Here is a 24,395-nt window from a genome sequence, read left to right as displayed (position 1 = left end):
GGGTGGAGATTATAACAGAACATGGCCAAGATGTTCAAATGTTCATAAATGACCAGCATGGTCAAACAATAATAATCACAGTAGTTGTCGAGGGTGCAACAATTCAGCACCTCAGGAGTAAATGTCAGTTGGCTTTTCATAGCCGATCATCAAGAATATCTCTACCGCTCCTGCTGTCTCTAGAGAGTTGAAAACAGCAGGTCTGGGACAGGTAGCACGTCCGGTGAACAGGTCAGGGATCCATAGACGCATAGAAATTGTTGAAACTGGAGCAGCAGCACGGCCAGGTGGACTGGGGACAGCAAGGAGTCATCGTGCCAGGTAGTCCTGGGGCATGGTCCTAGGGCTCAGGTCCTCCGAGAGAGAGAGAAAGAAAGAGAGAATTAGAGAGAGCATACTTAAATTCACACAGGACACCGGATAAGACAGGAGAAGTACTCCAGATATAACAGACTGACCCTAGCCCCTCGACACATAAACTACTGCAGCATAAATACTGGAGGCTGAGACAGGAGGGGTCAGGAGACACTGTGGCCCCATCCAATGATACCCCCAGACAGGGCCAAACAGGCAGGATATAACCCCACCCACTTTGCCAAAGCACAGCCCCCACACCACTAGAGGGATATCTTCAACCACCAACTTATCATCCTGAGACAAGGCAGAGTATAGCCCACAAAGATCTCCGCCATGGCACAACCCAAGGGGGGGAGCCAACCCAGACAGGAAGATCATGTCAGTGACTCAACCCACTCAAGTGAAGCACCCCTCCTAGGGACGGCATGGAAGAGCACCAGTAAGCCAATGACTCAGCCCCTGTAATAGGGTTAGAGGCAGAGAATCCCAGTGGAGAGAGGGGAACCGACCAGGCAGAGACAGCAAGGGCGGTTCGTTGCTCCAGAGCCTTTCCGTTCACCTTCACACTCCTGGGCCAGACTACACTCAATCATAGGACCTACTGAAGAGATGAGTCTTCAGGAAAGACTTAAAGATGGGGCCGAGTCTGCGTCTCTCACATGGGTAGGCAGACCATTCCATAAAAATGGAGCTCTATAGGAGAAAGCCCTGCCTCCAGCTGTTTGCTTAGAAATTCTAGGGACAATTAGGAAGCCTGCGTCTTGTGACCGTAGCGTAGGTGTAGGTATGTACGGCAGGACCAAATCGGAAAGATAGGTAGGAGCAAGCCCATGTAATGCTTTGAAATCAGCTCTTGCCTTAACAGGAAGCCAGTGTAGGGAGACTAGCACTGGAGTAAAATGATCAATTTTTTGGGTTCTAGTCAGGATTCTAGCAGTCGTATTTAGCACTAACTGAAGTTTATTTAGTGCTTTATCCGGGTAGCCGGAAAGTAGAGCATTGCAGTAGTCTAACCTAGAATTAACAAGAGCATGGATTCATTTTTCTGCATCATCTTTGGACAGAAAGGTTGTGTTATGTAGATGGAAAAAAGCAGTCCTTGAAACAGTCTTGATATGTTCGTCAAAAGAGAAACCGGGGTCCAGAGTAACGCCGAGGTACTTCAGTCTTATTTGAGACGACCGTACAACCATCAAGATGAATTGTCAGATTCAACAGAAGATCTCTTTGTTTCTTGGGACCTAGAACAAGCATATCTGTTTTGTCTGAGTTTAAAAGCAGAACATTTGCAGACATCCACTTCTTTATGTCTGAAACACAGGCTTCTAGCGAGGGCAATTTTGGGGCTTCACCATGTTTCATCGAAATGTACAGCTGTGTGTCATCTGCATAGCAGTGTAAGTTAACATTGTTTCCGAATTAAATCACCAAGAGGTAAAATACATAGTGAAAACAATAGTGGTCCTAAAATGGAACCTTGAGGAACACCGAAATTTACAGTTGATTTGTCAAAGGACAGATAAGCTCTAAACCAGGCCAGAACTTGTCCATGTAGACCAATTTGGGTTTCCAATCTCTCCAAAAGAATGTGATGATCTATGATATCAAAAGCAGCACTAAGGTCTAGGAGCACGAGGACAGATGCAGAGCCTCGGTCTGACGCTATTAAAAGGTAATTTACCATTTCACAAGTGCAGTCTTAGTGTTATGATGGGGTCTAAAACGAGACTGAAGAGTTTCGTATACATTGTTTGTCTTCAGGAAGGCAGTGCTTAATAAGCAACAGCTTATTCAACATTTTTTGAGAGGAATGGGAGATTCGATATAGGCTGATATATTAACTATATTAAATATTAACTATGGTTTGGCTTTTTCAAGAGAGACTTTATTACTGCCACTTTTAGTGAGTTTGGTACACATCCGGTGGATAGAGAGCCGTTTATTATGTTCTTGACCTTGTGAAGATGCTGGAGGAAACAGGTACAAAAGTACCAACATCCACAGTAAAACCAGTCCTATATCGACATAACCTGAAAGGCCGATCAGCAAGGAAGAAGCCACTGCTCCAAAACCACCATAAAAAGACAGATTATGGTTTGCAACTGCACACAGGGACAAAGATCGTACTTTTTGGAGAAATATCCTCTGGTCTGATGAAACAAAAATAGAACTGTTTGGCCATAATGACCATCGTTATGTTTATAGGAAAAAAGGGAAGGCTTGCAAGCCAAAGAATACCATCCCAACCGTGAAGCACGGGGTGGCAGCATCATGTTGTGGAGGTGCTTTGCTGTAGGAGGGACTGGTGCACTTTACAAAATAGATGGCTTCATGAGGATGGAAAATTATGTGGATATATTGAAGCAACATCTCAAGACATCGGTCAGGAAGTTAAAGCTTGGTCGCAAATGGATCTTCCAAAATGGCCAATGACCCCAAGCATACTTCCAAAGTTGTGGAAAAATGGCTTAAGGATTACAAAGTCATAGTATTGGAGTGGCCATCACAAAGCCCTGTCGTGTCTTTACTATCATTAAACTGAAAACTTCGTTTATCAAAGATTCTCTGTAATTAGTTACACGATGAAACTGAATAATCATGTAACTGTAATTAACTAGGAAGTTGGGGCACCAAGGAAAGCATTCAGATTACACAGTTATTACCTTTCAGATATTTTCATATCTGATCAATAGTCTTCTGATTACTGATTTAATGATTTATTTATTTTACCTCACGTTAGTCTCATTCCAAACGTTATCTGCACGAACCCAGTCTTCACTATGGGTCATCCATACATCAATTGTCTTAAATCATTTATTTAGTTAGTTATAAGTAATTCACAGAAATGCATAAACAAACAAATACGGTCACATGAAATGATAGAATGTGCCCTAGTGGGCTGAACCGGCATGGCGGCTTGTTAAACAAAGGGGCAATGGGGGGGGGGGGGGGTCGAATAAGAAGTCACTACAGTTCATTGTAACAATTAAAATGCTAATCCTTTACACATGAATGCTCACTCATTCGGGAACAATTGCAATCAACATACACTGCTCAAAAAAATAAAGGGAACACTAAAATACCACATCCTAGATCTGAATGAATGAAATATTCTTATTAAATACTTTTATCTTTATATAGTTGAATGTGCTGACAACAAAATCACACAAAAATTATCAATGGAAATCAAATTTATCAACCCATGGAGGTCTGGATTTGGAGTCACACTCAAAAGTGTGTGGAAAACCACACCACAGGCTGATCCAACTTTGATGTAATGTCCTTAAAACAAGTCAAAATGAGGCCCAGACCTGGACTAAAGCATCCGCCAACTCCTGGACAGTCTGTGGTGCAACATGGCGTTGGTGGATGGAGCGAGACATGATGTCCCAGATGTGCTCAATTGGATTCAGGTCTGGGGAACGGGCGGGCCAGTCCATAGCTTCAATGCCTTCCTCTTGCAGGAACTGCTGACACACTCCAGCCACATGAGGTCTAGCATGGTCTTGCATTAGGAGGAACCCAGGGCCAACCGCACCAGCATATGGTCTCACAAGGGGTCTGAGGATCTCATCTCGGTATCTAATGGCAGTCAGGCTACCTCCGGCGAGCACATGGAGGGCTGTGCGGCCTCCTAAAGAAATGCCACCCCACACCATGACTGACCCACCGCCAAACTGGTCATGCTGGAGGATGTTGCAGGCAGCAGAACGTTCTCCACGGCGTCTCCAGACTGTCACGTGCTCAGTGTGAACCTGCTTTCATCTGTGAAGAGCACAGGACGCCAGTGGCGAATTTGCCAAGCTTGGTGTTCTCTGGCAAATGCCAAACGTCCTGCACGGTGTTGGGCTGTAAGCACAACCCCCACCTGTGGACACCGGTCCCTCATACCACCCTCATGGAGTCTGTTTCTGACCGTTTGAGCAGACACATGCACATTTGTGGCATGCTGGAGGTCATTTTGCAGGGCTCTGGCAGTGCTCTTCCTGCTCCTCCTTGCACAAAGGCGGAGGTAGCGGTCCTGCTGCTGGGTTGTTGCCGTCCTACAGCCTCCTCCACATCTCCTGTTGTACTGGCCTGTCTCCTGGTAGCGCCTCCATGCTCTGGACACTACGCTGACAGACACAGCAAACCTTCTTGCCACACCGCGCATTGATGTGCCATCCTGGATGAGCTGCACTACCTGAGCCACTTGTGTGGGTTGTAGACTCCGTCTCATGCTACCACTAGAGTGAAAGCACCGCCAGCATTCAAAAGTGACCAAAACATCAGCCAAGAAGCATAGGAACTGAGAAGTGGTCTGTGGTCACCACCTGCAGAACCACTCCTTTATTGGGGGTGTCTTGCTAATTGCCTATAATTTACACCTGTTGTCTATTCCATTTGCACAACAGCATGTGAAATGTATTGTCAATCAGTGTTGCTTCCTAAGTGGACAGTTTGATTTCACAGAAGTGCAATTGACTTGGAGTTACATTGTGTTGTTTAAGTGTTCACTTGATTTTTTTTGAGCAGTGTATTTACGCTCCATGTGTCGTCTTGATCGCTGGTAAAAAGTCTTTCTTTTGTAGAATTGTCCGTCTCTCTCCCTCTCGGTCTTGGTTAGAGGAGATAGTTCAGTGACATTCGTTATAGAATGGATGTTTCGGCGATTGTCGTTCTTCGCGTTCAATGATACCGAATTCCTAGCTGCAGACTAGTAATCAATATCAAATACTTGTTCTTATTCTGTCGGTATCGATAGTCTAAGAGTTTAACCACTTGGGATGGTTAAAAGATTCAGCAATGGTCTGCAACCTTTGTACTCCTGTGATTGAGAGCAACATGGTCTGTTGATCATTTCTCAAAGTTGGGTTTTATTCGGAATGGCAGAAAAGGCTGTCCCAGGATGTCTGACCCTAACTGGGCTCAGGGGCGGTCCTCTGATTTAGTTCAAATCAAAAAGGGAATTGTGTTTTTCTTCATTCAACAGTCCACAACCATATTACACAATTATACAAACAGTATCATACTCATTCATTCATCTTATACAACAATTAGGTGTAAACCTCATATCTGAGGCTATTATATAAACAGTGTTATGGTAATGTAGCCACACAGTCTCTCGCGCTTCCCAAGTTGTGCCAAACGGACCAGTTCGTAGCTGGATTCTTCACCGATATTTTACACTTTCTCTGGAACATGAAATTTGTTCGTACCTCAAGTTCTGTGAGGTGGAAGGATTTCCTTTGTCTTCCTGAAAAACTACTCTATAACTGTGTCCATGAGGTCTTCTCAGGAATTTATGACCTCGGACCACAGCAGTCTGGTTGTAGAAGCAGAGAGCGGGGGATGGTGCTCGCTGTACTCAGAAGGCAACGTCATGACAGCCCTGAACTCAAGCCTATAGAAACTTTGTGGGCAGAACTGAAAAAGCGTGTGTGAGCAAGGAGGCCTACAAACCTGACTCAGTTACACCAGCTCTGTCAGGAGGAATGGGCCAAAATTCACCCAACTTATTGTGGGAAGCTTGTGGATGGCTACCGGAAATATTTGACCCAAGTTGAATTTAAAGGCAATGCTACCAAATACAAATTGAGTGTATGTAAACTTATAACCCACTGGGAATGGGATGAAAGAAATAAAAGCTGAAATAATACTATTATTCAAATCTTAAAATAAAGTGGTGATCCTAACTGACCTAAGACAGGGAATTTTTACTGGGATTTAATGTCAGGAATTGTGAAAAACTGAGTTCAAGGTCTTTGGCTAAGGTGCATGTAAACGTCCGACTTCAACTGGAGTTAATCTATTGAACGCAGGAAAGTAGTTTCAATTAATGTCACAGTTCCTCGGTGTATCATGGGCCTACAGCTAGTATTAAGTCTTCAAGCTGCCTCTAATAGCATACACAAAACATTTCATGATTTACTATACTTTATTTCAATTGAAAATATCACACTGAATTTAACACCAGTAAACAAAAAAAGGTAACTATCTTAAGGAATCCAGCTTTTACAGTAATCAAAGTCTTATGAGTAAAATCCCTGAAGGCACAATCAGAAATGTTTATAATTTATATTGTTTCTTATTGCTATGTCATTTCACAAAGGCATAGTCACCGAAGAAACATTGAGTAGATTACATTCAGAGACGTAGAGATTTACACAAGTTGTAAGCCTACTGCTTAATAAAAAGGCATAAAATTTAATAAGGATAAGGTTAATTTTGAAACTACATTCATAATGCTTAAATATATTGGAAGATCTTTCTCAAAGTGTAACGATTTGAACTTAGTCATTACTCTTGCATAAAATATTTGACATGTTGTGCACTTACATTATTTTGCATAAATAGAAAAGATTGTGCTCTGCACAGTCAAGTGAGTAGATACTACAGACATAAAAGAAAACAGTGAACAGCAGGTCTCTCCATCTATAGTTAGCGTGACCAAATCCACTGCCTCAACCATGGAATAGATTGCTGGTTCTCTATCCATCACTGGTTTTGTAAATGATGTTTTCCTCCGTTAGACACATTAAAAAGATGGCAGTATAAAACAACTAAAATAAGGGAAAACTAAAAAACTAAAATAAGCAATGTTGACAGATGAGCATTTCCAAACAAACCCTGTGTGAACTAGCCTAAATCACAGGTCCAATAACGCTTCAACGAACTAGGCTAATAAGGTAAGACCACTGTGTATCTGAAATGTCACTATGAGGCTACAGTTACTTTGAGAGGGTTAACGTACTTGTACCATACCCCGCAATAATCCGATTTGGTATTTGATTAACACTTGTGTTTGATTGAATACACCAAGAAGGGGTAGCGCCAAGGCACGTCATGATCATTTAAAGAAAAGGATCAAACATAAACCTAGAAAAACAAGGAAAGTTCAAGGTTTAAGAATGCAACAAAACAAACACTAACCAGCATATTATTATATGTGGTAAGGCTTTGGAATGAGTAGACACCAAAGTAGCTAGATGGCCTAATTAAAATCCACTAAATTGTAGGCAACATGGAAACACTGTGCAAAGGCCTGGCCAGAGATATTTCTTCAGTGACATGGACATCAACATACTTCTTCCATTTTCCATTTTCCACCATTTTCCATTTTCTTCCTTCTTCCAGCTTCCAGTTCCATTTTGCCTAATGAGGGCCAATTATGGTTTATACAGCATATAAAGTACCAACGCAATGACATGAGATGTTTGCATATGGTAAATGAGTATAAAAAAGAAATTCCAGTACCATAGTGTTACAACAAGCCATTCATTTTCAAAACCTTGTAAAATAATTTGATGCGATGTAGCATCGAGTGATAGTTCTAAAAAAAAAAAAAAAAAAAAAAAAAAAAAAAAAAAAAACTTAAAAAACTATTCAGCATACATTCCAGCATTCTGAAAATAAACCTCGAGATTGTCCTAGTCCAACTCCTCATGGAGACAAAAAAAAGTGCATATGCTCAAAGGAAATAAGAGATAGCTCGAGCCAATACACAGTGACAACAATAAAAAATAAAAAAACACGCACACAAACTACAGGGGACGATGGAGTGGAAGCCTAAATATCTCCCTCGATCTTGCAGTTCCCTGGTCCACTCCTCATACCTTACAGGGCCTGCTTGACAGAGTTGAGGCCCAGCAGGATGCTGGGCTTCTCCTCGATTACACGCACCAGCAGGTTGTCTATGTACTCCTCCAGCTCAACGATCTTTGAGTCTTTCTTGGAGAGCTCCGTCTGCTGCTTCACCACTAGGGTAATCAACTCCTCCTGGGTCAGCTGGGTGTAGGGCCCACTCTCCACCATGCCTGGCGCCTGAGGATGGTACAAAACAGTGTCACAGCAGTCATCACTTTTTGGTTTTAATAGCTAAAAAAAAAAAAAAAAGGTATTGGTTTTATTAGTATTAAACATATCAACATGCAGTACCTTCATCTTCCCCAGGGTGAAGTCATAAGTCAACATCTCTCCAACTACCGGGGTGCTAATGGGAGCTTGGCTCTCTATGGAGCTCATGGGCTTCACTGGGTGAGGCCTGGAAAGAGAAAATTACTACAACAAAAAACACTAAAACGGAGGAGCATAACAATGTCACAGAAGTCAAACGATTCATTGAATTAACAGAGGTCCATTTCAGTTAGGCTCCAGGTATAGAAAACCACAAATCCTCCCCCTGTGAGACAAGCACAGCAATTATGAAATAAGGCTACACAGAGAGAAAAATACTTTTCCCAAGTTGAACAAAACAGAAACGCCGCAGCATATCCCTGTTTCATACAAAAACCACTAACAAACCACCCCCTTGATCAGAGTTACCCAGCCGTTTCAAAATATTCCCTGAGGAATTTGATTAAGACTGAAACACCAATTACCAAAAAGAAGTGAGACGAAGCATAAAGCTGGAGTCCGTCATTTAAAACAAAAGCTGAGGGATGAGCTTGGAGAAATGGAACGACTCAAATTCATAGAGATAGCAATGGATGCAAGGACTGACCATCCATATAATTGAAATTCTAATTGAGGCCAGTGTTTGTTTGTTTGACATGGGCCAATTGACACGTGAAAAAAAAAATCCCTTGTGTTTATACATGCAATTATTGAAGGCTGGTTATATCTAGAGGGGTTTAGGCTCACCTGCGTGGAGTTGAGGTTGGCCCACCACCATTGCTACTCAGCACAGTGAGTGGCTGCACCTCAGAGGGTGAGACCCAGGCCCGTAGCAGGGTCTTTTCCCCGGTCTGTGAAGTAAGCTCTCCCACTACGGACTGGGGGGGCTCAGGAGAAGTCAGGACAGAAGGTACATGGGAGGAGGAAGTAAAAGGGTCTGCTGCCCACTTGTCTTGACATTCCACCCCATCTCTGCCATAGAGTTGACTTTGTCTAGTATTTTGAGGTGCCAGTTTTACACATCCGGTTGTAGCGGCTGAGATGATCAGCTTGTCTTCTCTGGGTGAAGGGTTTTGTTTAACTAGCTCAGTTTTTCCAATCACTGCTTTATTTCTTGAATTAGCTGAAGGCTGGGGTGCTCCTTGTTTCTTTTTAATTTGGGGAAATCCCCTTTGAAAAGCAGGACTGTGTTTTTCCGTTTTTTCCTGCTCTCGAGGTTCATCCGAGTTACCATCATTAAAACTGGCAAAGGGATCCGTTGGATTGTTTGGCACGAAAAGTTTATCCAAGTAATCAGTTGTCATTGCCTGTTCTTTAAGCTTGCGGTTTCTCTGTGGTTCTCCAGTGAACAAGTAATCTCCACTGTGGCTTGGCTCTGGTTGGGCCCATGGGTCTTTAGGCAGGATATCGGCAAAGGGGAAGGGGTCAAGTTCAGCAAACTTTGCTTTCATAATGTGTTCAAACTGTGTTTTTTTCTCAATGTCCCTATCTGCAGAGTCAAACAAGAGCTGTTTTTCATTGTAAGCAGTCACCTCTGTGTTCTTTGCAGTCACTGGACTACTCCTTCTCATCATATCGAGGGTTGAGGCTCTCCTCTCCAATCTGTTCTCCTGCTCTACAGTGGTAGACCCTGCTAATGTCTGCTCATGATCTGCAGGTCTCAATGGCTCTTTGCGGACTAACTTTTGTCTGGGTTTGGCTGCGGGGATCTCTTTGGGAGTTTTTGGCAGTCCTTTAGGTTCATCTGTAGAACTTGACACCAAAACCACTCGTGATGTAGGTCTATGTTTTTCTGTTGAGAAAACAGGTTTGCCATCACTGGCTGTAGAAAAAGATGTGTTTATCACCTTCTTTGCATCCTCCCGAGGTGTCACGGAGGGTATGTCTCTTTTCTGAACCATGGGTTTTGTAGAGACCAAGACTTTGGAGACAAAGGCATTGGGCGCCTCAGGTGGATTAGCCTGTATAGTGCTCTGGTCTTGGTTTGTGTTAGAGTCTACCACTAGTCTAAGGGGGACTGCAGCTACTGGTTTGGAAGGGGGAGTGAGTGCTGGCGAACTGCTGGGCCCTACGCTCCTCAAAGAGGTAGATTGAACTTTCTGAACTTGTGTCTGTTGCTGGTGTAAGTGCTCTGCTGCCCGCTCCTGCAAGTAGGAATATTTATCATTGCGTGGAGGTCCTGGTGAGTCGAGGTCTGGGCCATCCACACTCATCTCTTTACCAATGAGGTGTGGTACATATTCTTGCTGTCTCTGATTCACCTCTGCAATTATATGGTCACACCGAGTCTGTCCTTGTACTCCATGTCTCTTCTGTGGGAACAGGCTATCGTAGTCAGGAAGAGGTAGAGGAGGTATTTTGCCCTCAACCGCCTTAATTGGCACAGGATCGCCACTTGCAACAGCAGATTTGGCAGAGACAATTCTGAAGCCTGCATTGGATTTTGCATGGCTTTGCAGTTCCATTGGACTGGGGGACAGAGGATCTCGCCGCTTCTTGTCAGATCCATTGGGGGAAGATCCTATGGCAGCCAGGTTCTCAGTGCTGCTGTAGGGATACTTGGAGGGGCTCCTCCGCACCTTAGTGGGAGCAAGGGAGGAGTGGAGGTTGGAGAACATATCAGGAGACTCAGAGGGGACGCTAGAGAGAAAGGATTCAGCGCAGGGAGGGAGTTTGCTGCCTATGGGAGTCTGTCGGGGGTTTCAGGCTGCTTCAGGGACTCCACTAATCTGCCTAGGAGTGAAAACCTGGAGGTCAGTGGCAGACAGTCACACCATGGCTAAGCTTGCCCATGACAGCTGAAATAACCAACAACTCAGGAGTTTGCCTCATCTTACAGTGGTGCTTCATTCCATCAAGAGCTTATCTTCACATGTGATGCACCTTGAATACTTCCAAGAAAATTTCAGAAACTAAAGTCTGCTCAAAAAAATACAAATCAGTCTCTGCTCTTTTCTATTCTTTGTTCATCATTCGGACCCCTAATGATAAAAACTTGTGAACCCAGAGCATTTTCTGTATGATATTTCAAATGTTTGTTTCAAAATTATTTTCCAGTGAAGTAATGATAATACACTACCGGTCAAAAGTTTTAGAACACCTACTCATTCGAGATGATATTTTTTACAAATTTCTACATTTGTAGAATAAAAGTGAAGACATCAAAACTATGAAATAACACATATGGAATCATGTAGTAAAGAATACAAAAAGTGTTAAATCAAAATTTCATATTTGAGATTCAAAGAAGCCACCCTGCTTTGATGCAAAGTCTTGACATTCTCTCAACCAGCTTCATGAGGAATACTTTTCCTCAAGAAATTGAAGGATTTCACACATATGCTGAGCACTTGCTTTTGCGTCACTGCCGTCCAACTCATCCCAAACCATCTCAATTGAGTTGAGGTCAGTGGATTGTGGAGGCTAGGTCATCTGATGCAGCACATCATCACTCTGCTTCTTGGTAAAATAGACCTTACAGCCTGAAGGTGTGTTGGGTTATTGTCCTGTTGAAAAACAAGCGCAAAACAGATGATGGCATATCGCTGCAGAATGCTGTGGTAGCCATGCTGGTTAAGTGTGCCTTGAATTATAAATAAAAAACACTGACAGTGTCACCTGCAAAGTACACCCACAGCTCATCCTCCATGCTTTATGGCTGGAAATACACATGCAGAGATCTGTTCATCCACACAGTCTAACAAAGACATGGCGGTTGGAACCAAAAATCTTCAATTTGGACTCCAGACCAAAGGACAAATTTACACCGGTCTAATGCCCATTGCTTATGTTTCTTGGCCCAAGCAAGTCCCTTCTTATTGGCGTCCTTTAGTAGTGGTTTCTTTGTAGCAATTCGACCATGAAGGCCTGATTCACACAGTCTCATCTGAACAGTTGATGTGTTTGTTACTTGAATTCTGAAGCATTTATTTGGGCTGCAATTTCTGTGGCTAGTAACTTCAATGAACTTATTCTCTGCAGCAGAGGGAACTCTGGGTCTTTCATTCCTGTGGTGGTCCTCATGAGAGTAAGTTTCATCATAGCTTGATGGTTTTTGTGATTTCACTTGAAGAAACTTTAAAAGTTCTTGAAATGTTCCGTATTGACTGACCGTCAAATCTTAAAGTAAAGATGAACTGTCATTTCTCTTTGCTTATTTGAGCTGTTCTTTCCATAATTTGGACTTGGTCTATCTTCTGTATACCCCCTACCTTTTCACACCACCACTGATTGTCTCAAACGGATTAAGCAGGAAAGAAATTCCACAAATGTACTTTTAACAAGGCTCACCTGTTAATTGAATTGCATTCCAGGTGAAGCTGGTTGAGAGAATGCCAAGTGTGCAAAGCTGTCATCAAGGCAAAGGAACTTGAATAATATAAAACACTTGTTTAACACTTGTTTGGTTACATGATTCCATGTGTTATTTCATAGTTTTAATGTCTTCACTACAATTCTAGTAAAAATTAAAAATACTTGAATGAGTAGGTGTTACAAAACTTTTGACAGGGAGTGTATATGCCGTCTGGTTAGTGCTGGGTGGTATTCCGTATTTTACGATATGTGGTATTGATGCACCGACCTGTTTGGGTTTTTACTTTACCTTCTATAAAGTTTTTTGAATGTTTGGTTTGTTAAAATGTAACGTCCATTTTTATACTTTACGTCGCTACTTGAGTCGTCGCTGGGCTGCCGAGTGGTGCAGTGGTCTAAGACACTGCATCTCCGTGCTTGAGGCGTCAGACACCCTGGTTTGAATCCAGGCTTTATCACAACCGGCTGTGATTGAGAGTCCCACAATCGGCCCAGCGTCGTCCGGGTTTGGCCGGTGAAGGCCGTCATTGTAAATAAGAATGTTCTTAACCGACTTGCCTAGTTTTAAATCTATATATCTATATCTATCTATATTCAAAAGTTTGGGGTCACTTAGAAATGTCCTTGGTTTTAAATGACATGTACATTTTGTCCATTAAAATTACAAAAATGATCAGAAATACAGTGCAGACATTGCTAATGTTGTAAATGACAGATTTTTTTTATGGAATATCTACATAGGTGTACAGAGGCCCATTATCAGCAACCCTCACTCCTGTGTTCCAAAGGCACATTGTATTAGCTAATCCAAATTTATAATTAAAAAAAGGCTAATTGATCATTTGAAAACCCTTTTGCAATCATGTTAGCACAGCTAAAAACGGTTGTTCTAATTGAAGAAAAAGGAAACTGGCCTTCTTTAGACTAGTTGAGTATCTGGAGAATCAGCCTTTGTGGGTTCGATTACAGGCTCAAACTGGATAAACAAATATATTTATTCTGAAACTCAGTCTATTCTTGTTCTGCGAAATGAAGGCTATTCCATGCGAGAAATTGCCAAGAAACTGAAGATCTGGTACAATGCTGTGTACTACTCCTTTCACAGAACAGCGCAAACTGGCTCTAACCAGAATAGAAAGAGTGGGAGACCCCGGTGCACAACTGAGCAAGAGAACAAGTACATTAGAGTGTCTAGTTTGAGAAGCCGACACCTCAAGTCCCCAACTGGCAGCTTCATTAAATAGTACCCACAAAACACCAGCCTCAACATCAATAGTGAAGAGGCGACTCCAGGATGCTGGCCTTCTAGGCAGAGTTGCAAAGCAAACGGCATATCTCAGACTGGCCAATAAAAATAAAATATTAAGATGGGCAAAAGAACAGACACTGGAACTGCCTAGAAGGCCAGCATCCCGGAGTACAGGTTCTCATCTAGTCTGATGACTAGTTTTATTGCTTCTTTAAATCAGAACAGTTTTTAGCTGTGCTAACGTAATTGCAAAAGGGTTTGTTTTCTAATGATCAATTAGCCTTTTCAAATGATAAACTTGGATTAGCTAACACAACATGCTATTGGAACACAGGAGTGATGGTTGCTGATAATGGGCCTCTAGATATTTCATTAAAAAAAATAAGCTGTTTCCAGCTACAATAGTCATTAACATTAACAATGTCTACACTGTATTTGTGATCAATTTGATGTTATTTTAATGAAAAGAAAAAAAGGCTTGTCCTTTCAAAAACAAGGACATTGCTAAGTGACCCCAATCTTTTGATCTGTAGTATATCTATTTCTCTGCTTTCCCCATGCAGCTTTCAGACCTACCCTGCCCCATCACTCGAGAACATTTGTTGTTCCTCGAGCATGACACTTGCGTTCAGTCTCTGCATAGTCAACGCAGCACATGCAACAATGTTGATGACAATGCGGTTTTCATTTTGCTTCTTAATATTAAGTGTTCTGTAATTACACTTAGTTTGCTTCTTACTGCAAACAGCTAGTTTGTCTATTCTTAGTAAGTTGAGCCTAATTCTTGCTAGCCATTAATGCTAATTGCTAGCTAATAAATGTACTGAGCCAACAAACTTAACTAGCTATACAGCCTGTAGGTGTAGACCTACATTGCATGTTTTTGTGCAACAGTTTCTTCAAAGAGGAGTACAAAAAGCAAAAATGTTAGCTACATGAAGTAGCTAAGAGAAAACATCAATGTAGCCAAAGAATAAAGGGTCCCCTAGGAAATACTTAATTTGTCATCATGTAAAACACCATTTAAAGTTCCCACTATTACACTCAAACTATTTCCATGAGTCTAACAGTTCACCCAAGTGTTTTGCTCTAAAATCACAAAGTCAAATCGCAACATATTGTTTAAAATATGGTCAAGATTGTTTGCACATTTCGTGCAACCCTACGTGTCAGAATGGAAATGATCAAATTTATTGATTAAAGTTGAATTAAACAGTATAAAACAATCACAATGGAGAAAGACCCATTGAAATCACTTTAGAGAGTGTATATGTTGCCACCCTAGGGTCACACTACTCAAAACTAAAATGTAGAACTTTTATTATTATAAACAAAATACCGGCAAATAAAAATAATACCGGGATATGATACTTGGGCCATACTGCCCAGCCCTACGTCCGCTCCCATCTGAAACACGCTCTACCCCAAACACGCAAAAACATCCAACATTTTTTTGTAAGCAGATCATCACACCTGATATTGTCTTGATGGAATTAAACAATTTGGAAATAACCACAACTGCCTTGCTCTTAACACTTAAGGACTGTTATAAAAACACTCCATTTACTTTAAGATGGGCTATCATTTTTTGCAAAAAGCTAATAAACAAATCTAGATTTAGAATGTCAGAAATGCAGTAGTAAAATAAGATCAGGCTATGGCAAAACTAAAAAAGTATGTCCTCCTTTAAAAGGACTCAGACTATATTGAGTGGACAACTCACCATTAGGAAAGAAAGATTAAAATAAATCCAGAAGTAGATGAGAGAAAAAAAAAGCCTCGTTTGCACCAGCAGATAGTCCCAATGTACTTAGTCACCCAGTGTTAGCTCACTTCATCCCTCCCAACCTGTTCTGCACTATATCACCCAGCCTCAGACACACCTAGATTCCACACTGCAGACCAATCAGCACAGTGGCCAAACAGGTCCATCACGCGCCAGATGGAATTCACGATGGTGAGCCACGCTCATGTTTGTCAAGGCTTTTATAAGAGCCTAAAAGCTGGAATTCTTAATGGTGAAACTGCAACCCCCCCCCCCCCCCAAACATCACTGCATGCACACAAGAACAGCAGAATTTGTACAGTGTTTTTAAACGTATTTTTAACTACGCCTCACCTCCGCTTCGTCAACAAAATAATAACTACGGCTGTGAAGTGGAGTGGCACCATTTCTCCTACTGCGGATTCCATCTTTAAAATACGATCAAGAGGAACGAAGATGAAACTCAGAATACTAGGCTAATTGCAGCCAGTATAGATTGGAGACATGATCTGGTACAGATAATTCAACCTAAACCATACCACCATCTGATCACTAATCCCCAAACCACCATAAGCAACTGGGAATATTAAAACCGCTTTAAGTTCCGTTGGATAGCAAGCAAGGAAAACACTCACCACAGCTATTCAATCAGGACAACATACAGCAATTTGAGTGAAAATATGGAATTTAGGAGAGTTCTAAGAATGCAGTAAGAGAAAGTGGTTTATATTTAAAATAATAATAATTGGAGAGCTACATGTATGGTTAGATGAAAAGCTGCCAAGGCAGTCAACGTGATGTGTTGCATATGCTATAAAACTAGTTAACTGGAAATAACATGAAAACCGTCTACCACCCCATTAGCAAAATTCTGAGACAGAAAATGTTTATTGGTTAGTGTTACCTGATCAGCAGTGAAGTACATTGTGTATATAGTAGCTCCACTTACCATTGGAGATGTAAGCTTTGTCAGCCTACTAATGTCATGTAGGCCTACCTGATGTTCTGACAAGAGTTACAGCAGAGAAAAGGACAAATCCTAACTGCACTATTAAAACCATGCATTGATGGGAGAGTCGCAAAGTTTGGTCTTAGCTACGCAGATCTCAAGTTATAATAGAGCTGTAAGTGCATTAGAACAAGACTGACACCTACCTAGGCTTGACTGCAGACACCTTGGCAGTGCGGTTGGAGTTGAGGAAGACCGCAGCACTCGTGGTGTTGGGGCTGCAAACAGCCTTCTGGGAGTCCACCGGGCTCTCCTCAGACAGGTTTGGAGGGTCTGGACTGAGGGGGATCTCCTCAAATGGGTTGGCGGTGTGTGGAGGGCCCTCCAAATCTCTGGTGAAGCGTCTGGGAGCTGGGTTGGGCCTCTCCTCCTTGGTGCTAGTCTGCTGCTGCTCTTCCTTTTTCTCCTCCTTCTTCCTGATCATACCAAACAGAGAGGACAGCCTCTCAGCCACAGAGGCCTCCTCCTGTTGTTTCTGCTCCTCTGCTTTCTTGGCCTCCTCCTGCTGCCTCTGGTCCCCCCTCAGCCTCTGAAGCTCCTCAGCCTCCAGCCGTATCTTTTCTTCCGCTAGGCGCTTCAGCTCCTCTTCTCGCTGCTTATTCCTCCTCTCCTCATCCTCCTGGAACCTTCTCCTCCTCTCCTGCTCCTCCTGTTGCTTGCGTTCCTCCTCCTTCTGCAGTATCTTGAGCTGCGCTCTGTGTTTCTCCTCATTCCGTCTCTGCTCATCAGCCAGTCTTTTTTCCTCCTCCTGAAGGCGCCGTTGCTCCAGCAGAGCCCCATCGGCAGACTCCATTCTGTAGGTGGGGACAGAGAGGCTCTTGAGGGACTCTAGCGAGACGTCAGATGGTTGCCTGCGGCTGCGTAAATCCTCCACTGAGCCCTGACCAGAGCTGTTGAGGCTGAGGGTGGACCCAGACTTGGGCTCTACCTCCTCTGCATACACATGGTTGCCATTGATGCACGTGCCATTTGGGTCATCCTTCTGCTTGGATCTGCCCAGAAGAGAAAAAGGTCCTGTAGACACCTTGCTGTCATTGCTGCCTGTCCGCTTGTGGTCCAGGAACATGAACTTCTTTTTAACTGTAGATAGAAAGCGACAGTGAAGGAGTTTATTGCATATCACAATCATCATCATTACTCAAATATAAACTAGGTCTGCAGACAGTAGTCAAAATGTTTATGCTGAATGAAAAGAGCTCACCATCAGGAGAATCCACATTGAGTCCAGAAGAGCGACTGCCACTGAGGGATGCATTCTTCTCAGGAAGAGTACCCAGTGTGGACATGGACTGGGAGACGTTGCGCTGCAAGTTGGATTTAGGAGCAAAGAGGGACTTCAGCTTGGATTTCTTCTTGGCCTCAGGGAACTCTGAGTACACCGAGTGAGAGTCACCCTCTCCCTCGCTGTCAGTCAGTACCTGGCTGACAGAGGGAACTATTGCAGAGGCTGAGTCAGAGAAGCTGTCCTTTTTCTTCCCACGCACTATGTCCTTGAGCTTTCCGATGCGGGAGCGTGGTTTGTCTTGCATGGAAAGGTCAAACATGCTGGCTGTCAAGTTGTTTCTCATAAACTGAATGTCCAACATCACTTCCCCTTTGACTTTGTCCTCCTTCCCATTCTTATCCAGCAGTTTGTACCAACTGAAAATGAGTGGGAGACAGATATTACACTCAACAAAAATAAATTGCAACAATTTCAAAGATTTTACTGAGTTACAGTTCATAAGGGAATCAGTCAATTGAAATGAACGCATTAGGACCTAATCTATGGATTTCATATGACTGGGAATATAGATATGCATCTGTTAGTCACAGATGCATCAACATGTAAAATAATAATAATATAAAGGCGCGCGATCAGAAAAGCAATTAGAATCTGGTGCGACATTGACTTCACAGAGTTGATCAGGCTGTTGATTATGGCCTGTTGTCCCACTCCTGTACAATGGCTATGTGAAGTTCCTGGATATTGTTGGGAACTGGGTCATGCGGTCGTACACGTCGATCCAGAGTATCCCAAACATACTCAAATGGGTGACATGTCGGGTGAGTATTCAGGCAATGGAAGAACTGGGACATTTTCAGCTTCCAGGAATTATGTACAGAGCCTTGCGACATGGGGTGGTACATTAACATGCTGAAACATGAAATGGTCTGCGGATTAATTGCACGACAATGGGCCTCAGGATCACGTCATGGTATCTCTGTGCATTCAAATTGCCATCAATAAAACATAGCCGCGTTCGTTGTCCATTGATTATGCCTGCCCATACCGTAACCCCCACAATGGGGCATTTTGTTCAAAACATTGCCATCAGCAAACCGCGCGCCCACACAACGCCATGCATGCAGTCTGCCATCTTCCCGGTACGGTTGAAACTGGGATTGTGAAGAGCATTTGCCCACTGAACTCGGTTAGTTACGATGCCGAACTGCAGTCAGGTCAAGACCCTGCTGAGGACGACGAGCACGCAGATTAGCTTCCCTGAGACGGTTTCTAACCGTTTGGGCAGAAATTATTTGGTTATGCAAACCCAGTTTCATCAGCTATCCGGGTGGCTGGTCTCAGACATGGTATGTGTTTGTGCGGCTGGTTGCACTACCAAATTCTAAAATGACTTGAGTCGGCTTACGGTAGAGAAATTAATATTACATTCTGGCAACAGTTCTGGTGGACATTCCTGCAGTCAGCATGCCAAATGCATGCCCCATCAAAACTTGAGTGGCCTTTTATTGTCCACAGCACAAGGTGCACCTGTGTAATGATCATGCTGTTTCATCAGCTTTTTGATATGCCACACCCTTCAGGTAAATAGATTATCTGGGCAAAGGACAAATGCTCACTAACAGGGATGTAAACAAATGTGCACACAAACCTTGAGAGAAATAAGCTTTTTGTGCGTATGGAAAATTTCTGGGCTCTTATTTCAGCTCATTAAACCAACAAATGATGTGTTTATATTTTGTTTCAGTGTAGGGCCGCCCGTTCAATTAAAAAACTAATATGGCCAAATGAGGCAGAACCAAAGTACTGAAGATCAAATGTGACGAATGAGCTACGAAAACTTTTTCAACGTCATGATGCCAGGAAATGGGGTCAAACATGACTTGATAAAACTATTACTGAACTTTTGCACTAGTTGACCTAGAATAGATCCAGCTCATCCGGTGCTGCGGTAAATGGGCTGTAAACTCAATGCAGTTTAGGCCCACTCTGCACAAAAGGAAGAGTAAGAGTTCTGGAGAGCCCTTTCCATAACAGCCTCTGTGATTGTAAAGACCTCGCACAATAAGAGCACTTCTAGATTTCGTCAATAAGCAGACCGGTAGGCTAATCCCAGTAATACAAAGTGCAGCTCAGACTGTCTCCCAGGTGAACTCTCACCTTCCCAAGACCAGAGCAACAACCCATGCTGGAGCAGGTTAAGTGGAAGCCCCTTGCAGTGTGCCGGTTTTGCATATTCAGTCACTCGCAGCAGGCCTAGGAGCTTCATATTTTTGCATCGTCAATTGAGTTATCATAATGGAAGCTTAAAAAAAAACATTTTAGACAGGACTACAAAAGGAAGCCAGTAATCCTTGGTTAAATTCAGTGTCGTCCCTGAACCTCCATGTTTCAGGGTCAGCTGGGACAAGGAAAGCATTCAGGGGGGGTCAGAGTTCTGATCAATAAGCTGTGGCTCTACTGAGCACTACACACATTCTTCCCGGAGGACATCATACTTCCATAAGCAGTAAAAGAAAGTGGTCACGTTTTACTCATTGCCGATAGTTAGCCGATGGGTCTATATTTAGGATGCGTTCAGCTGAAATGCGCGGTACGATGCTGGGCAGTGATCAGACTTTCTATGTGGTTCATGTGAAGTTCAGTGCATCATTCCCTGCCCTTACTGGTGTAATAAAACAAAAATCCAGACAGGAACCTGTGGGGAAACATGCATGGGAGTAAACCTAGTCTACATTCCATAAAGCCTAGCAGAACAGTAGGGAGTCTTCCTAGGAGGTGTAGGCTAATGAAATATGTGCTATGCCTTGTCCAAGCATTCCTAATTTCCTTCTCAAACTGGGCCATGCCAAGCAAAACAGCAACTACTACCAGAGCACAGTACAATGGGATACAATTGAGAACATAAGACAATATTTCAATGTATTTTCTGTAATACAGGTCAGACTCTGAACAATGGTTCAGTGAAGGGATTATACGAGTTAAAAGGAACTGTGTGTTGACATGGCACATGTGATGGTGTTTACAGATAAATAGAAAACCCTGGCCCTGATAGAGGAGTGGTGGTCTGCTGTTGGACGAGTTCTCTCTGAGAGAAAGTAGTAGAGGCCCCGATTTCCCTCTGAAGCATAATGATTAACAGGTCACATCCAGCTAATGCCTAACATGACAGACTAAACGGTATGAATTTGTTTGATAGAAGAACCATGAAGATGAAACGGGTCTATAGCCAAGTCCATTTTAATACGGAAACAGGAATACCAAAAGAGCACACTTAACATAGGCCTATATTGTTGTCAGTAGTGCCTTAATTTTTCAATATCCAAGTTGTGTAACTTAGGCCTATTAGGTGAAAGGGTAAGTGTGAACTGTGGAATATGGTCAGTAACATGGTGCGTTATTTGGCATCATATCCCTTTGTTTCATGCTGAGAACATATTATGCTACATTGGGAGAGGACAATGTCAAACCAACACATCAACTGATGTAGGACAGTAATCTAACACTATACGCTGCAAGAGGGAACAAAGAGCAACCTTCCAACACCCTTGTATGAGAGAGAAGGAGCAAGATGAGTCATAAAAAGCTGTACAAACCCAACTGAGTAAACGCTAGATAAGGTTCCAGATATGAGTGTACAGTAAACAAGTGAATGAGCCTAATCGCTGTACAAAGGCTGCCCTTGGGACAGCCTACACAGAGTATTCTACACAGGAGGATTCAACCATGACAGTCACTCACTGCCCTCAATTGCAACAAATAGCCTACAAGTCAAAGTTAGATAGTCTGCAGTCTTCAATATTGACATTTAAATGTCCTTCAGTCTTCTGTCCATGTTTAAGTCAGCGAACAGTCTTAAAAACACTATTACATAAAGATATGGGTGTGTACATTTAGCATCAAATCATGGAAAGGCAGCAAGCCGAATGTTTTGTTTTAATGCTTGCTACACCCATATGACAGAGCCTCTCCCACCATTGTTGTGAATGACATCATTGCCCCAACCCATGTAATTTCACATGTCAGTATGATGGTTTGATTAGCCCCCAGTTAAATAACCTTGAAGAAACATGGGGAAATGGCAGGAATGTATTCACTGGACAACATTCCTCACAATGAGATAACACGGCACGCAGCATGACCCCATCCAGCTGTGAAGGCCAGAGATAGGCTCAAACTAAATTAGCTGGAATTCTCCAACCACTGTTCAGATGGAACATTTCAAACAACTAAAAGGTGAGACATGGTTAGGGTATCAGCTCAAGTATTCACAGCCTAAAGCTACAGTTTGACAAGGAGGCAGAGGAATAGTGACCTCACCCAACATAATCCGATCGTTTTCCCAACCAGCTCCATGGTTTCGGTTCTCCCACTTAACTACTGATAAGGGATCTGTAATGGCCTTCTCTGGCAGTGCTTTAGGTGTGTAAACATGACTGTTCAAATGTGCAGAAGGATGATGGATGGATGTCGATGGATGTAGAGTTTAATATATATTTATCAGCCTCCTGATAAACATAATGGAATTTCAGCTCTGCTATGTCATTGAAATTCATCAAGTCAATGGTGACACGTAACAGAGCAGACATTCCTATCACTAATACCATTCTGGCTACACAAAGACCCCCCCCCCCCCCCACACTCTCAGTGGAGAATTAGTTTTAAATATATATAAATAAAATAATAAAAATATCCACACAGATCCTTTATCTTTATTCAACATGGGCTACTTACTCAGTCTTTTTCCGGGCACTGTTATCGTGTAGATCCAGTAGGTTGATCACAGCTTTTCCCAGGAGCTTGTCCAGTCCCACCAGAGCTCTGTGCATTACAATGATATACAGTGTGCAGCGTTCAGCATTTCCATGGTGGAACAGTGGCAGGTCAAACGTTGCCTCTTCCTTCCATACCGGTGCGACACATTTTTCGGCAACCGAGGTAGAAAACTTGTCTTTGGCCACCTGCATGATGGCATAGGCATCGTTTGTTCCATTCTTGCCTTTGATCCTCAAATTCCTGGCTTGGAACACCGTTACCTGTACGCTTGTGGGATACCACTGATGGCTTTGCCTTTGGTCGGCCAAAGCCATTTCAAAGCTTTAGCTAGCTAGCTAAGCTTGCCCCCAAAAAATATATACTTTGGCAGGTCTTAGGATATCCTAACGACTTTGTCTTCACTTCCAGAGACTGACAGACCAAACGTTACTACCGATAGGTCGTTGCCCTCGGTAATGTAAAATGACGATTGTCGAATCTCGGCCGGGTATCTGATGATGATGTCGACAACACTTGACACTCCCACTTCACTCTAAAATTCTACGGACGCAGTGGCTATGACAGGTGGAGTCGGAGTAATGTAACTAACCTATATATCAGTCTCAATTAGCTAATGCAACCCAGGTGTTGGTCCTTACTACTAGCTAACTTAATGGCGAAGTAACGGTGAAATATCAAGAACTCGCTAACGTTAGCTGCAGTAGCTACCTTACTAGCTACTTTAATTTGCCCAAATTCAGACGTTCGACAAGGACCATCGTATAACATTTTCTTCTATAAGCAAATTGTACTCTGCGTTGTTATACAAAGAGGTCAAACACTAACACAACGACTGTCTGTAATAATTACTTTTCATTGCCTCTCTTGACTTTTTTCTTTGTTGGACGATAAACTTCCTCATCAACCATTCTTCCTTCCCATACTCTCCTACATTCCTATCTGATTGGTTAACATTTGCGTCAATAAATTGACGACCTACGGTGATTGGACAGTGGCACTGGTCTAGGATCAGGTTTGTACATTTGTAACCCCTGATCTTATTTGATTTATTTTAGGTACTTTAACTTTTGAAAATCAATTAAAGTGTAGTGGTTTTATTATTTACTTTAATGTTATTTTATGTTTTTGTTGTTATTGTATTGTAATTTGAAATGTAATTTAACAAAAAAGGTCTACACAAATATAACTAATTGTCATAAAAACGGTTTAGTGACAAAGGTTTCAGCTTCGTTTAATAGAGAGCAAGATTTCACAAATTAGACCACAACATCAAGAAAGGCTAATATGAACAGAGGCTTCAGGAACAGCTGGTGCTCAGACATCCAGTCATTGAGTTTCTCAAACTCTTTTATTTGCATTCACCTCCTGTTCATATCAGAGAAGGCTATTGCCCCATCAGTATGAGAATAAATGACAAAATACTAAAGTTGTATTTACTTTGCATCAGAGTTTATTTTACAAGGCACAGTCTGAATTTCTTGAACAATATATTATTGAATTAAAAACAGTTATTTCATACTGATGTCATTATGACAAATGAAATATAAATATACATAAAACATTTTGAAATCTCCCTTTTTCATTTCGAGATGAGAGTGGACACAAAACTTGGAAATCATTTCAGGACAAATGGGATGAATGTTAGTAAATGGATGCAACATTAACAATCTGAGTAACCATTAGTGAAAAAGAGGACACATTCTGCCATGGTGTTCTTGCACGTGTTGACATTTTACACCTAATGGAAATGAGTGTAACAAGCATGGTGTTTTGTCTACAGACAATAATGAGGAAGGTAAGTGCAACCACTGCTTTGTACTTAACA

At 42.4% G+C, this 24,395-nt stretch overlaps 1 protein-coding gene across 5 annotated transcripts; it reads right to left on the bottom strand.

Annotated features, from left to right (window-relative positions):
- Positions 1 to 6,255: 6,255 nt before the first annotated feature.
- Positions 6,256 to 23,485, bottom strand: rab11fip1a (RAB11 family interacting protein 1 (class I) a). Of its 5 annotated transcripts, XM_064937325.1 has the most exons (5): positions 22,529 to 23,485; positions 17,771 to 18,210; positions 16,716 to 17,649; positions 8,275 to 8,380; positions 6,256 to 8,160 (listed from the first exon to the last, which is right to left on the bottom strand). In XM_064937325.1, the coding sequence occupies exons 1-5, from the start codon at positions 22,882 to 22,884 to the stop codon at positions 7,954 to 7,956; spliced, it is 2,043 nt and encodes a 680-aa protein (XP_064793397.1). In that variant the 5' UTR covers positions 22,885 to 23,485; the 3' UTR covers positions 6,256 to 7,953. The 5 variants fall into 5 exon arrangements, with proteins under 5 accessions (XP_064793397.1, XP_064793394.1, XP_064793395.1 ...); XM_064937322.1 differs by lacking the exons at positions 16,716 to 17,649; positions 17,771 to 18,210; positions 22,529 to 23,485 and adding exons at positions 8,980 to 11,738; positions 15,519 to 15,818; XM_064937323.1 differs by lacking the exons at positions 16,716 to 17,649; positions 17,771 to 18,210; positions 22,529 to 23,485 and adding exons at positions 8,980 to 10,965; positions 15,519 to 15,818.
- Positions 23,486 to 24,395: the final 910 nt, after the last annotated feature.

Source organism: Oncorhynchus masou, chromosome 25, assembly GCF_036934945.1.
Source record: "Oncorhynchus masou masou isolate Uvic2021 chromosome 25, UVic_Omas_1.1, whole genome shotgun sequence".
In the NCBI taxonomy this organism is placed as follows: domain Eukaryota; kingdom Metazoa; phylum Chordata; class Actinopteri; order Salmoniformes; family Salmonidae; genus Oncorhynchus; species Oncorhynchus masou.
Note: the sequence above shows the minus strand (reverse complement) of the source record. Positions and strands in the feature narration are given on the sequence as shown.

What these genes read in the sequence shown, in the direction of transcription:
- rab11fip1a (XM_064937322.1), bottom strand. Translation starts at nt 10,850, where the DNA reads ATGTTCTCCAACCTCCACTCCTCCCTTGCTCCCACTAAGGTGCGGAGG. An exon ending in CCAACCTCAACTCCACGCAG is followed by an intron (nt 8,381 to 8,979) that starts GTGAGCCTAAAC and finishes TTCTCTTTCCAG; the next exon opens with GCCTCACCCAGTGAAGCCCA. An exon ending in TCACCCTGGGGAAGATGAAG is followed by an intron (nt 8,161 to 8,274) that starts GTACTGCATGTT and finishes TACCATCCTCAG; the next exon opens with GCGCCAGGCATGGTGGAGAG.